This window comes from Chanodichthys erythropterus, chromosome 3 (genome assembly GCF_024489055.1).
Source record: "Chanodichthys erythropterus isolate Z2021 chromosome 3, ASM2448905v1, whole genome shotgun sequence".
In the NCBI taxonomy this organism is placed as follows: domain Eukaryota; kingdom Metazoa; phylum Chordata; class Actinopteri; order Cypriniformes; family Xenocyprididae; genus Chanodichthys; species Chanodichthys erythropterus.
This window is the reverse complement of record NC_090223.1, coordinates 54,724,826-54,737,986: the sequence shown is the minus strand read 5'-3', so window position 1 is coordinate 54,737,986 and position 13,161 is coordinate 54,724,826. Positions and strand designations below refer to the sequence as shown.

General features: G+C 35.1%; 1 protein-coding gene across 3 annotated transcripts in view; it reads right to left on the bottom strand.

The window, feature by feature from the left end:
- Positions 1-12,523, bottom strand: part of cep112 (centrosomal protein 112) — a 188,800-nt gene extending 176,277 nt beyond the window's left edge. For 2 of the 3 annotated variants that reach the window (XM_067377460.1, XM_067377469.1), the window contains exons 1-4: positions 12,329-12,523; positions 11,996-12,099; positions 9,048-9,238; positions 8,769-8,905 (exon numbers count right to left, since the gene is read on the bottom strand). In XM_067377460.1, coding sequence (XP_067233561.1) covers positions 8,769-8,905; positions 9,048-9,238; positions 11,996-12,099; positions 12,329-12,345 — 449 coding nt within the window. In that variant the 5' untranslated portion in view covers positions 12,346-12,523. Of the gene's footprint in view, positions 1-3,950; positions 4,078-8,768; positions 8,906-9,047; positions 9,239-11,995; positions 12,100-12,328 lie in introns of those variants that run through there. The other variant, XM_067377478.1, reaches the window with a different exon arrangement.
- Between the last annotated feature and the right edge of the window lie 638 nt (positions 12,524-13,161).

The window sequence follows — 13,161 nt, the reverse complement described above, 5'->3', positions numbered from 1 at the left end:
CCACCATTTATTCAGAGGTCATGACATGATTGTTTTCCATATATCCATTTTCTTTAAAGTATCCTTGAAAAGGGGGTTTGACTTGTCAAACAGTGGTGGCTTTTTCTGGACCTCTGCGATTATCGTCTCCAATGTGTCTGCCATTTTAAATGCGCGAGCCCTTAAATTAGAATGAATTCTGATTGTCTCTCAGTGATTTATTGTTCAACAACTGGACAAAAGTTGCATGCTGGAAACTCACAAACTCTAAACATTTCAGAAATATTGGTAAATTAGTTTTTTTTGTTTGTTTGTTTGTTTTTTTAACTAAAACTAAAACTGTCTACGTAATTTGGACAACACTTGGGTGAATTCTTTTGGTCTATCATGGGTTTTTATGAAGTTTCCAGTAATTCACATTTCTCAAGTGGTGGAATATATATTAGGCGCACTATAATATGGCTGCTAGTGGTTTTCAACATTTTTGACTTGAAGGCCCCTTATTGTGACAAAGATGCTTATTTATTTATTTTTTTTATAGAATCTCAAGAGTATTGATAAATTATTTAACCACAATTTATTTTGAGAAAAAAGAAGAATTCATATATTAATATAACTTTATTAATTTAAGTACTTTTAAGTCATCCTGCATGGCCCCCTGTGAGGTTTGCAGAGGCCCTCTGGTTGAGAACCACTTGGTGTCCTGGGTGATCAGTCACTAAGACACTGCTAGGCAGTTAAATGCTGCAATCTGTGCGATATGAGGTGTCATTTAAGTATGAGCAACAATAATAGTGAAGCATGCCTCAGCAAACACCACTAATGATATAAAGTTCATATAATAACCCATAACTGACAACAAGATGTGAAACTCTTCTTGCGGCACTAAACACACATCAACAGACGTCTCTGAGAACACCTCTTACTGCTCTCAGATCTGTTACACACAGCCTCTCTAAACTCAGCTGATATGCTTCAAGGGACAAATTTAAGTGAAGAACGCCATCAGGTGGACAAACTTGGAACTGTCAACACTTTGACAATACTGTAATTTTAACATCCACTCTTTTAAAAAAATATATTTATTGACATGGTTCCATGAAGGACTTTGGCATCCATATCAACATTCCACAAACTCATTTACATAATGTAAGAAAAAATAGTTTTTTTTTTATTAATATTTATAAATTAAATTAAAAAAGTTGATGCATATTAACAGATGTACTAGGGCTGTGTATCACGAAGAATCTGGCAAGATGATACATATCACAATACAGGGTTTACAATATGATATATTGCAATGTATTGATACTGTAAGAAAGGCGATATATTGCGATATTTCTAGTTTCTTTTAAGGAAGAGGATCTAATTTTAGAAAAAAATTTAAATTAGTCCACACTTCACCCTTGCGCTTCTCCGCATTATAGTTTATGTTCTGAGATAACACAGCCATCTAGCAGTCGGGTTTAAACGAACACAAAGCCGCTGACATGAATCTTGGATGTAAACAAACATAATATCGCAATAGTTGTGTATCGATATTTTCTTACACCCCTACTTTACAATCTAAAAAATATATATTTTTTTTTATATATCTTTTTTTTTTAATCACGGTACATAAGACAACTGTCTCGTATTACAACCTTCTGAAATGTTATGTTTAAAAATTATCTAAATAAAAATGCACTAATTTGCCTACATTTCATTTTACTGACATATTACAGCTAAAGGTTTTTACGGAGGGGATTTTTTCTCACATAAATCAGAAAATACTGTCAACAGCCAGAGAAAAGAAAAATATCATAATGTTTTCAGGAATAAACTGTTTTCTAAATCAGGCAAATTATATATTATGAACAACCCCCTCTGTAAAAACCTTCAGAAGGAATAAAATATAGATATCTTTTGTTTTATATACTTCTTTTGATTTGAGGGTGAAATATGACACATGCATTTCCTTCTTTTTGTTATAGTCACCCAATTTAACATTTTCACATTTCATTTTACATCAACAATCTGAAACGTCCATATGCAGGCAGAAATAAAGCGTCTAAAAAGCATAAAACATCAAATTTATGGCTTAAAAGAAGCATGTGCAATTCCCCCCTCCAAAAAAAAAAAAAAATCACCACTTGTGTTATATTTAGACATAATGATTGTATGCAAAAACATTAAAACTTCAAACAATGTTCAACAGCAAAGGATTAAAGACAAACAAGAAAAGAAAAAACTCCCATGAAAACCACAAAAGCAGAAGAACTGTTATATCATCACCTGACTGACTGAAAGCAAACACAGCCACATCAGAGAAGAGCAGAGAGCTCGACGCTTTAATCTGATCTAAATGAGAGCGACACATAAAAGACTCGGCTGCAATTTTCTCCAGCAGGACTTGAGTCTGTGATCTAAATGCCTTTAATAGTCTTCTCCAAATCAAGCACTGAAGCACAAGTCCAGGCTTTCAAGCAGATGGACTTCCTCTATCTGCTGACTGCTCCGATTGAGAGAGCTCTGATTTCAGAAGAACCAGTTTAATCTTCAGCTCTGAGGGTCAATGATTTGAACTGCAGATCAACACAGGCCTGCTACTGCCAAGCATTCACTTGTGTGGCTAAACACAAGCATGTGTCTTTGGCAGTGATTTTGTCTAGCATAGTTGAGGTTTCAAGATCTTTTCACACCAAGAGCAACACGAGTCGACAAAACAACATCTCCTCCAAAGCATTCACACCACAATTTTTACTACTCCTAACACTCATACAATAAAACACAAATATCACTTCATACTTGGTAGAAATGCTTTTTTTTAAATCGTTTTGAAAAGATTTGTTGCTGCAAAAGTTCACAGTCAGTGTCTAAAGATTCTGGTAAACGTCTTCCTGTTCTAAATAGCAAAGCATAATGTCATAACTGCACATAGTGTAATTAATATTACATTATTAATAAAATTAAATGTTCATAATGTAATAATTTTCTCAAAATGTAAAAAAAAAATAATGCTCATAATGTGATTAACAGAAACAAATTACTTTATGAACTCACCAAAAACCTTTTCATAATTTTTCAAGCCCAAAAAATAGTATTTAGTATTAGGCATACAATTTATGGAGGCTTGTTTCTGCCATTGAAGGGTGAGTAGAATAATGTCATCTCATTGTACCCAGTTAAAAAAAAAACATATTATTGCATTCATAGAGCAAGCCTTTCAGTTTAAGGTAGGTTAAAAAATAAATAAGGTGGGTTAAAAAAAAATATTTATGTTTTATACTTTATCATGTTGAAAGAAAATTCTTATATAATATATATATTGTAAACACTATTTCACTTATTATGTTCAAAAGGTTTTAGTGTGTTCATAATGTAACATTTTCTCAAACAATAACCATTAATTTTATGTAAAAAAAATAATAATAATAATAATATTATATATATATATATATATATAATTTATATATATTACATTATATATTACATTATGAGCAAATTTTTTTATAATGCTTTTTGATTTTTAATTTTTGATTTTTTTTTTTACATTTTATTACATTAAAAGTGCAATACCTATTACATCATGTACAGTTGTAAGATTATGCTTAACATGGGCAATGGAGTGTCTTACAAGTGGATGTGGACACCTGGCTTGACACTCAAAACCACACTAAAGTTTAGTAGGAGTCGTCAGTGACTATTTGACAGGATATTATCAACTGAGTCATGAACAGTGGGGCTGAGGATGTGTCGAACTCTGTAAATGACTTCTCAGTGCAGTGAACAAACACAGAGCGAACATCAAAGCATTGTGAGAGTGTCGGCTCGGCTGATAATGGCGCTGATATTGATATAAGCAGTTTTATACCACAGATAGTGACATACTGTATACAGATGGTCTAGAAAATTTGTCAGTGTTCTTTATTTCTGCATACATTTGACCAACATTAAGATCAGACCTTCATCTGATATAGAAAAACACTTACATAGAGACTGTGATGAAATGTTGTTCTTATTACAATGACTCTGTGGGATATTCCAGTTGCTGCATTTGGTGATCAAATATACTGTAAGTGGCTGCATCCGAAATTGCATACTTCCCTACTATATCCGGTTGTTAAGTCTCACGTCACGCAGCAGCGCTTCCGGGTCCTAACGCTCTATCTCATACCACAAGAAAACAACAAATGGTGCTAATATACATACACGATGTGGTGTAATACTACAAAATTCCAGATGGCCAGACAATGATTCATCTTTTATAAATCATTAAAATATTAATATCTGTGACGCTGTGAGCACGGAGACTGTTGTGTAGACTGCAAGTATTTAAAATGTTTAACTTTTTTAAATGATTGATGTTTAATATGAATAAATAGCGCTCATAAACGGCCATCGATGGCATTCTCAAGTGAAACAAGTCGAGGCTTGGACCCGGAAACGGCGTTCTTTACGTCACGACTTAACAAGCAGATAGTAGGTGAAAAACAGTATGTGACAAAAGAAGTATGTCACAGTACTCATAAAAGAGTAGGCAAAAAGTACTTGGATGACCAACTACTTTCGGCAACATTTCTGAAGTGTGCATTCGATGTACACTTTACTATCCAGTGAAGCGACGCAACCGACGCTGGTGTAACAGTGACAATATGGCGGATGTAGTACTTCCAGATTACATTCATAATACACACATAATGCAGTTTTTTTGCCGGTTGAGAAGTAACTGACCCTTCGCTGGGAGTTTGATTGACAAGCGATCTAACCAATCATAACGCAAAATCCGCCATTTAGTCCGACAAAGCAGTCAGGAGTTATAAGATTAACCTCGGTGGACTTGAACTTGAAAAATGTGTATGTGTATTTCCTCTTTCTGTGTTTTAAACAACATTCCTTCTCATGTTCATTGATGTTTATTTGATGCTATAAATTAACTAGATGAAGAGAAGATTGGTTCACGAACCGCTTGAGCTGAGGCGCTACAGCAATCTGTCACAACCTATGGTCACAACACATTAAAGAGCCCCACAAAATGTTTTTTATTGTTTGAATTTCTTAAAAAACTACACAGTTTGAAAGCTGGGACTTTGTTTAATATCATAAGTAACCTGCTCTGTCTTGTCTGTTGACGTGTTGTCAGTATCCTCTTTGCTCCGCGATGTGTTTTCACTGCGTGTGGCGTGACAGCATCATGGCTTGTTGGACAAAGCAACAGTAACTAAGGGGGGCGGGTCTTTGTGAAGTGTCAATTACTTTTTCAAAATAAGTACCTATTCAAGAGAGTATGCGAAATCATGTACTGTCGAGTAAGTAGTACATTTGAATTTAAATTTACTTCTATATAGTAGGAATGTGTGTAGTATGAATGAATTCAGGCGTACGACATCCGCCATGTTGTTACTGTCACATGAAACACCAGCGTCAGTCAATGGTTATGTCCCTTCACCTCCATTCACAAATGCTCTCCCGTGGCCTCATGGGATAGTGAAGTGTCCATCGTGTGCACACTTCAGAATCTCACCGGAAGTAGTAAGTCATCCAGGTACTTTTCGCCTACTGTTTTTCGAATACTGTGCATTTGGACATACTACTCGGTTCGTATACTGTTTTCGCGTACTATGTAGTAGAGAAGAATTTTATTTTGGACGCAGCGTTTGTATGAGCAGTTAATGGTGTACCTGATAATGTGTCCCAGGCAATTTCCTACAGATCTGTTCTAGTTTCATGTCTCTTTGCATCACTCCTTACTCTCTTTCTTCCCACAGTAAAAAAAAAAAAAAACCTCAAATCTATATTTTTGTTATTATATTATTTATCATTCAGGGTTCCCAAATGTCAAATTCCCTGATTTTTCCGACTTTCACAGACTAAAAAGCTGAATTTCCATGAACGAAAAAACACTGAGCAGGCACTGAGCAGTCAAAATCAGCCGCAGACAGTATTTTTTTCAATCCATCCATTTGCAAGCTTTATTTACTTGTTCACAGACGTTTTTAGTACAAAACTAAGTTAAACGCTCATAACATAAGTTCATCATTCAGTCTTTTTATTTCTTCACATTTAGCTTTTGCAGACCGTAGACTGTTTGACATTAGGCTATTTCTGTAAAATGGTTATGATTATTTAAGTCTGAAATAATTATTTAATAATTACTAATTATTTAAAGGGATTAAAAATTTGATGTTTATCTGCTTACCCCCAGGGCATCCAAGATGTAGGTGACTTTGTTTCTTCAGTAGAACACAAATGATGATTTTTAACTCCAACCGTTGCCGTCTGACAGTCTTATAATGCGAGTGAATGGTAACACAATTTATAAAAGTCAAAAAATATGCATAGAAAAATCCAAATTAAACCCTGCGGCTCATGACGGAACACTAATGTCCTAAGACAAGAAACGATTGGTTTCTTCCAAAAAATGAACATTATTTATATAATTTTTTACCTCTTATACACCGCTATGTCCAACTGCGTTCAGCACTCGGTTAGTGATGTCTGATCGCGCTCTGACAACGGCAGTGATGTCTCTCGCATATACTTTAATGAGTGCTAGATATCACTGCCGTTGTCAGAGCGTGATCAGACCTCACCAAGCGTTTTTTTTTTTTTTTAAGCTTACTGTGTCCTGACCAGACAGGACATAGCTACAAAATGACAAAATCAATCATAAATCACAGCCAATGACAACAGCGAGTGGGCAGGCTCTGTTCGCAGCTAAAAAAAAAAAAAGCCAAACTATAACAAAACACGTGAAACAGCGCAATTAAAAAAAAATGGTATAGAAAAATTACATTTTGATAAATGGAAACAAAAATTTTAAGTGACAACACTGCAAAAAATGCTGTTCTTAAAATTTTTGTCTTGTTTCTAGTCAAAATATCTTAAAGTTCTTAAATCAAGAAGCATTTTCTTGACAAGTACAAATTATTTTCTTGTTTTCAGGAAGTTTTAAGTTTTTCCTTAAAACAAGCAAAATAATCTGCCAATGGGGTAAGTAAAATAATCTTAGTCCAAACTGAAAACAAGATTAAATATCTTATTCTTGGTTTAAAATAAGATTATTTTGCTTACCCCATTGGCAGATTATTTTGCTTGTTTTAAGGAAAAACATGCTTAATTTTGATTTATTTTTCCTGAAAACAAGAAAATAATTTGTACTTGTCAAGAAAATGCTTCTTGATTTAAGAACTTTAAGATATTTTGACTAAAACAAGACAAAAATTCTAAGTAAGAACAGCATTTTTTGCAGTGAAACAAAAATCCCTGCTATTCTATGACTTGGACAAAAAAATAAATGGAATAGACCATTTAAAATTCCATGTTATTCCAGAAATTCCATGACCCGTGGGAACCCTGATCATTTATTTATTTAGTGAATGTCAATATTTCATGCATTTTCTATAAAGCTGCTTTGAAATTATATGTATTGTGAAAAGCGCTATAAAAGTAAATTGAACTGAAATGTGAATTTAACAAACTGGAAATATGCAATTACTAAATCACTGGTTTCATGTTGTATTTTTTTCACCGATAACTATATTAGTGTCCACACCAGCGGACGATATCATTCTGTTTATTCTAAGCTCAAGCACTGCAGTTTTGTCATCTGTCATAGTGTTCATTTAGTCAGCTATTTTTAATTAAGTCTTAGTCCTGTGTCAAGTGTGATTTAACATATTTAATCAACCATGTCCTGTTTTTGTTTAGTCAACTAAGGCACAGTTTCACAGACAGGGCTTAGATTAACTCAGGATTAGACCTTAGTTCAATTAGGACATTTCATAGACAAACAAAAAAAAAATTACTGGTGTGCATCTTGAGACAAAAAAATGGCACTAACATATTTCAAGTCAGTACAAGTTGCTTTCTGTTAAAACAGCTCAAACATGCTTTTTAGTCTGAGACTAGGCTTAAAGGGTTAGTTCACCCAAAAATGAAAATAATGTAATTTATTACTCACCCTCATGTCATTCCACACCCGTAAGGCCTTCGTTAATCTTCGGAACAAAAATTAAGATATTTTTGTTGAAATCCGATGGCTCAGTGAGGCCTCCATATGGAGCAATGACATTTCTCTCTCAAGATCCATTAATGTACTAAAAACATATTTAAATTGTTTCATGTGAGTACAGTGGTTCAATATTAATATTATAAAGCGACAAGAATATTTTTGGTGCGCCAAAAAAACAAAATAACTTATTTAGTGACGGCCTATTTCAAAACACTGCTTCAGGAAGCTTCGGAGCATAATGAATCAACGTATTGAATATTCTCATCGCTTTATAATATTAATATTAAACCACTGTACTCACATGAACTGATTTAAATATGTTTTTAGTACCTTTATAGATCTTGAGAGAGGAAATGTCATTGCTCCCAATGCAGGCCTCACGGAGCCATCGGATTTCAACAAAAATATCTTAATTTGTCTTCCGAAGACATGAGGGTGAGTAATAAATGACAGAATTTTCATTTTTGGGTGAACTACCCCTTTAAGCCTTGTCTGTGAAACCAGGGTTAAACGTCTGGGTGTTTTAGTCTAATTTTAGTCAATGATGCAATTTTTGGGCTTCAAAATCAGGAGCGCCATTCACTCCCATTACAAATCTAGAAAGAGCCAGGATATTTTTTAATATAACTCCAATTGTGTTCGACTCAAAGAAGAAAGTCACATACACCTAGGATGGCTTGAGGGTGAGAAAATCATGGGATCATTTTCATTTTTTGGTGAACTATCCCTTTACTGAATCATTGCATTTCAACACAGCAGTGCTTAGCCAAGATTAACAGGAGGTGGAGTGTCATACCTGTGTGTGTTTGAGAGGGGTGAGGTGGACCATGTGCCATCAGCCTGACCCAACTCACCAGACACCCAGTCAGGCAGCTCTGCAGACTTCTGCTCCTGCTGTGAGCTTCTCAACAACGGCTCATCAAAATAGATGGACTAAAAACAGGAAAACACACCAGCTCAACAATCACCGCTGATTCTAGGTCTCAAACACTAACTCATGGCGTTATGTTGCCTTCTACAAGTCAAGATAAAGACATGCATGAAGATGAAAGCTAAATGTCAGTGCAGTATTTACCATGTACGTGGGTAAAGTCTTGAGGCTGCCCGCTTCAGGTTTGTGGGTAAAGGGACCCTCTAAAACTCCTTTCCTGAGCATGTGCAGAAGGAGTCGGGCGTACATGTTACGATTCTTCCGTCCAGTCAGTCCAGAGCCACAAGTCACAGGATCACACAGCTTTTTAATCCACAGCGCACACCGCTGCCGCTCTGATGGGCAAATTATTTTTGTAAAAGATTTTTGTAGCCTTACAGGGTCAAACTTAAGACTTCATGTGAAAAAAGTGTGAGGGTGATTATAATGGCTGTTTTGCATGTGCTATTATGACACAGTGATGTAGCCAGATCTTGTAGCTTCCTGACTGCTAATATAAATCCTGTGTTAAAATGACAAAGCACACACTCTTTAAAGGATAAATTCACTTTCAAATTAAAATTTCATGATAATTTACTCACCCCCATGTCATCCAAGATGCCCATGTCTTTCTTTCTTCAGTCAAAAAGAAATGAAGGTTTTTGATGAAAACATTCCAGGATTTTTCTCCATATAGTGGACTTCAGTGGAGCCCAAACAGTTAAAGGTCAAAATTACAGTTTACATCGATCCCAGACAAGAAATAAGGATCTAGAGAAACCATCGCTCATTTTCTAAAAAAATTACAATTTTATAAGTCTTAACCAAAAATGCTCATCTTGAACTAGCTCTCTTCTTCTCTATTAGAATAGAGGGTATGCACGTGACGTCACGCCCACTGAGTGGCACAAAGACTGAGCAGCAGCATTGGTTTTCAGTGTGAATGCAGCGAAAAACACACAAAACACATCCAAAATGGGAAAGAGCTTTGTGATTGACTGTACAAATAGCTTTGACACAAAACCTGAGGTATATATTTAAAGATTGCCGAAAGCTACAGAAAAAAGAAGCAAATGGATCACTGCAATTCACAGAAACAGCTGGATTCCAGGCAGAGAAACATGGATTTGCAGTGTCGAAACGATGAATTTATATATTGTATTGTTATATATTGTGTTGACAACTCAACAATTAAATATTTACCATCTTATCTTCAGTGTTTTTAAATAAACACTGTCAAAAACTATACAAGTTTTAGGGCTGGACAATATGACGACATATATAACATTGATACAAGTGATTACTTGGACTTAAACCTAATATTTTATATAACTACAAAATAGGTAACAGGCAGATTTGCTTTATGTGTTTCCCCGGTGTCAAAATCAGGCACATATAAATGTCAGGAAACACGATTCCTGGCTACATGTCAATATCCATGGATTAGGTTTATTTGACATGTTTTAAGGAACACTTTTGAGTCAAACCTTTACTCTAATCGTTTGTTTTACTTGCGTTTTCGCAGTTTCCCCTATTAAATCCAGTCACGCAGCAGGTTCTTTTGCCACTCAGTCCAGCTGAGGGAGCACGTTCTGGCAGGAAAGTGACATCTATGCATACCCTCTACGGCTCAAAGTTTGAACTAAATTGTCATATACAATATGCTAGTGCAAGTATATAACAATTGGTTCAAACTTTGACCAGCATCTACACTGCCGGAATTTAAAAAGAGAAGAAGAAGAGAGCTAGTTCAAGATGAGCATTTATTGTTAAAGCGTATAGAAGTTTTTTTTAGGGATGCTCCGATCGATCGGCCCGAGATCGGAATCGGCCGATAATCATATTTTATGACTCGATCGGTACTCACTAACTTGGCCGATCTCACGAACCGATCGCAATTTGATGACGTCAGCGCGTGAGTGTGAGGACGCGCGGGAACATAGCGCTGCAGACATGTCGTCACCTGTGTGGAATTTCTATGACGTTGCGAGAAACAATGAAAAATTCGCGATTTGCCGTGTATGTTCTGAAGAAATCTCTTGTGGAGGAGTATTGTCCAAAACGTTCAATACGACGAACCTGATTCGGCACCTGAGAACAAGCCACCGCGAGACTTATGCTGAATATGAAAAACTGGCAACTGCAAAAAAGGCAACGGTAACAACTAGTAATACGACTCTCACTCAGCCATCCATTACAGACATTCTGAAAAGTTTTTAAGTTAATTCAGACTACTCCATTTTAGGAGATTAAATGTTTATTTTGTCCTCAACATTTTACTATGGGACAGTTTTTAAGTAAACCTAATGAGCTGCATCACACTTATCCGATTTGTTGTTTTAGGACTTTAAATGTATTTTTCTTGGTTATGTTGTCCTGCTAGGACTGGTATTGGACAATGTTTAAGTTAATTCAGACTTCTCCATTTTAGGAGATTAAATGTTTATTTTGTCATCAACATTTTACTATTGTACAATTTTTAAATAAACCTTGTGGGCTGCATAAGACTGCTTCATTTTGTTTGTTTGTTTTTTTCTGTGCAGGAACACCATTTTAAAGGCATATTAAAATATTCACTGTATAATGAATAATTGTTGTGATTTAGTGCATTGTTAAAACTATAGTTGCATTACATACATTACCATAAAAATGGAACAAAAATAAAATAAAGGCAACATCTATAGTATTTTTTTATCTGGAGAAAAGGTGATCAAAGAGCTTACAAATCAGTGAAGCATTGAAATCGGTACTCGGTATCGGCTGATCACCATGAAAAGAAATCGGTACTCGGTATCGGCTGCCAAAATCCTGATCGGAGCATCCCTAGTTTTTTTTGTTTGTTTTTTTAAGAACATTAGCGATGGTTTCTCTAGATAAGACCCTTATTTGAAAACTGCACTGAAATTGTAATTTTGACCTTCAACCGTTTGGGCTCCACTGAAGTCCACTATATGTAGAAAAATCCTGGAATGTTTTCATCAAAAACCTTAATTTCTTTTCGATTGAAGAAAGAAAGACATGAACATCTTGGATGACATGGGGGTGAGTAAATTATCAGGAAATTTTCATTTAAAAGTGGACTAATCCTTTAAATATGTACTGTGTATTCTCACCTGTCTTGTGTGACAGTTTAAGCACATATGGCTTCATGTCCACCAGGTAATGATCAAACTCAGAGTCCAGAATGCCAAAGGAGTCCCGATCACTCATGTTTCTCCTAAATACAACAAAAGTCAAATTAAAACATTCTGCATTTTACTGTATACTTCAGAAAAAAGAATGCAATTTTAGTATTACTGATACATATATTATCATAGCAGACAGCCACAACTGACAGACATGTCATGTTTTGTCACCCTACAGAATACAGTCCAGTAAGTCTTATGAATACATAAATAGTCATCGTTATGTGATGTAGTTAGTGTACATAGTTTATATTAGCTCACCAGTTAGCAAAGCTCATTCACAAATATTGAGAAGCGCAACTTCTGTTTTTAACTTCTGTGATATGCTTATATATACTGGTAATGTAAACGTAAGTAACGTTATATGTCTGAGGTAAATACTTGTTGAGCACTAAGTCATTATGGATAATAAAAATTATAATAATGTCTTCCTGTAGTGTTGTCTGTAGCTGTGATTGTGCGCTGTCCCCCACTTGTTGCTAGTTTACGCTCCCAAACCGTTTCAAACTGAAACACTGTGAAGTCATATATCACGCACATCTTTCTGATTTCAAAATAAAAGTCTCACCTACATACCAGAGTTGTAACTGTCATCTATTATGTTGTTTAAATTCTGCTCTTTTTCATTAATTTCGTGAACTGTTTTTTAATTAATGAGATTTGTTTTGTGTGAGTTGAGATGCAAATACTCGACTTCATAACAAACTCGGTTAGGCCTATTTGTTAAGCACATTATACTACATTTATAATAAAACACATGGTCAAAACAAATTTGAGGACCAGAACTAGCTGTTGTAATATCATTTTTTTTTCTATATTAAACATAATCCATCCACGTGCTTATTACAACAGCTTGTACATTACAGCTTTAAAATTCATCAATATCACTTACATTGAGTAAACTTTATTTAGCTGTTGTTTCTATTTTACCTTTATATTTTATATTAAATTATAAAATGCACTCTATACTATTTGAAGACTTTTACTCCTAGTAAGGAGAGGAAAGGAGATGATTATTTGTGGCTTCATTCCGGTCCTCGCGAGGAGCGTTTCCGTTCCCTAGCAACCAAAAAAATCGCAAGTTAAACAAACCC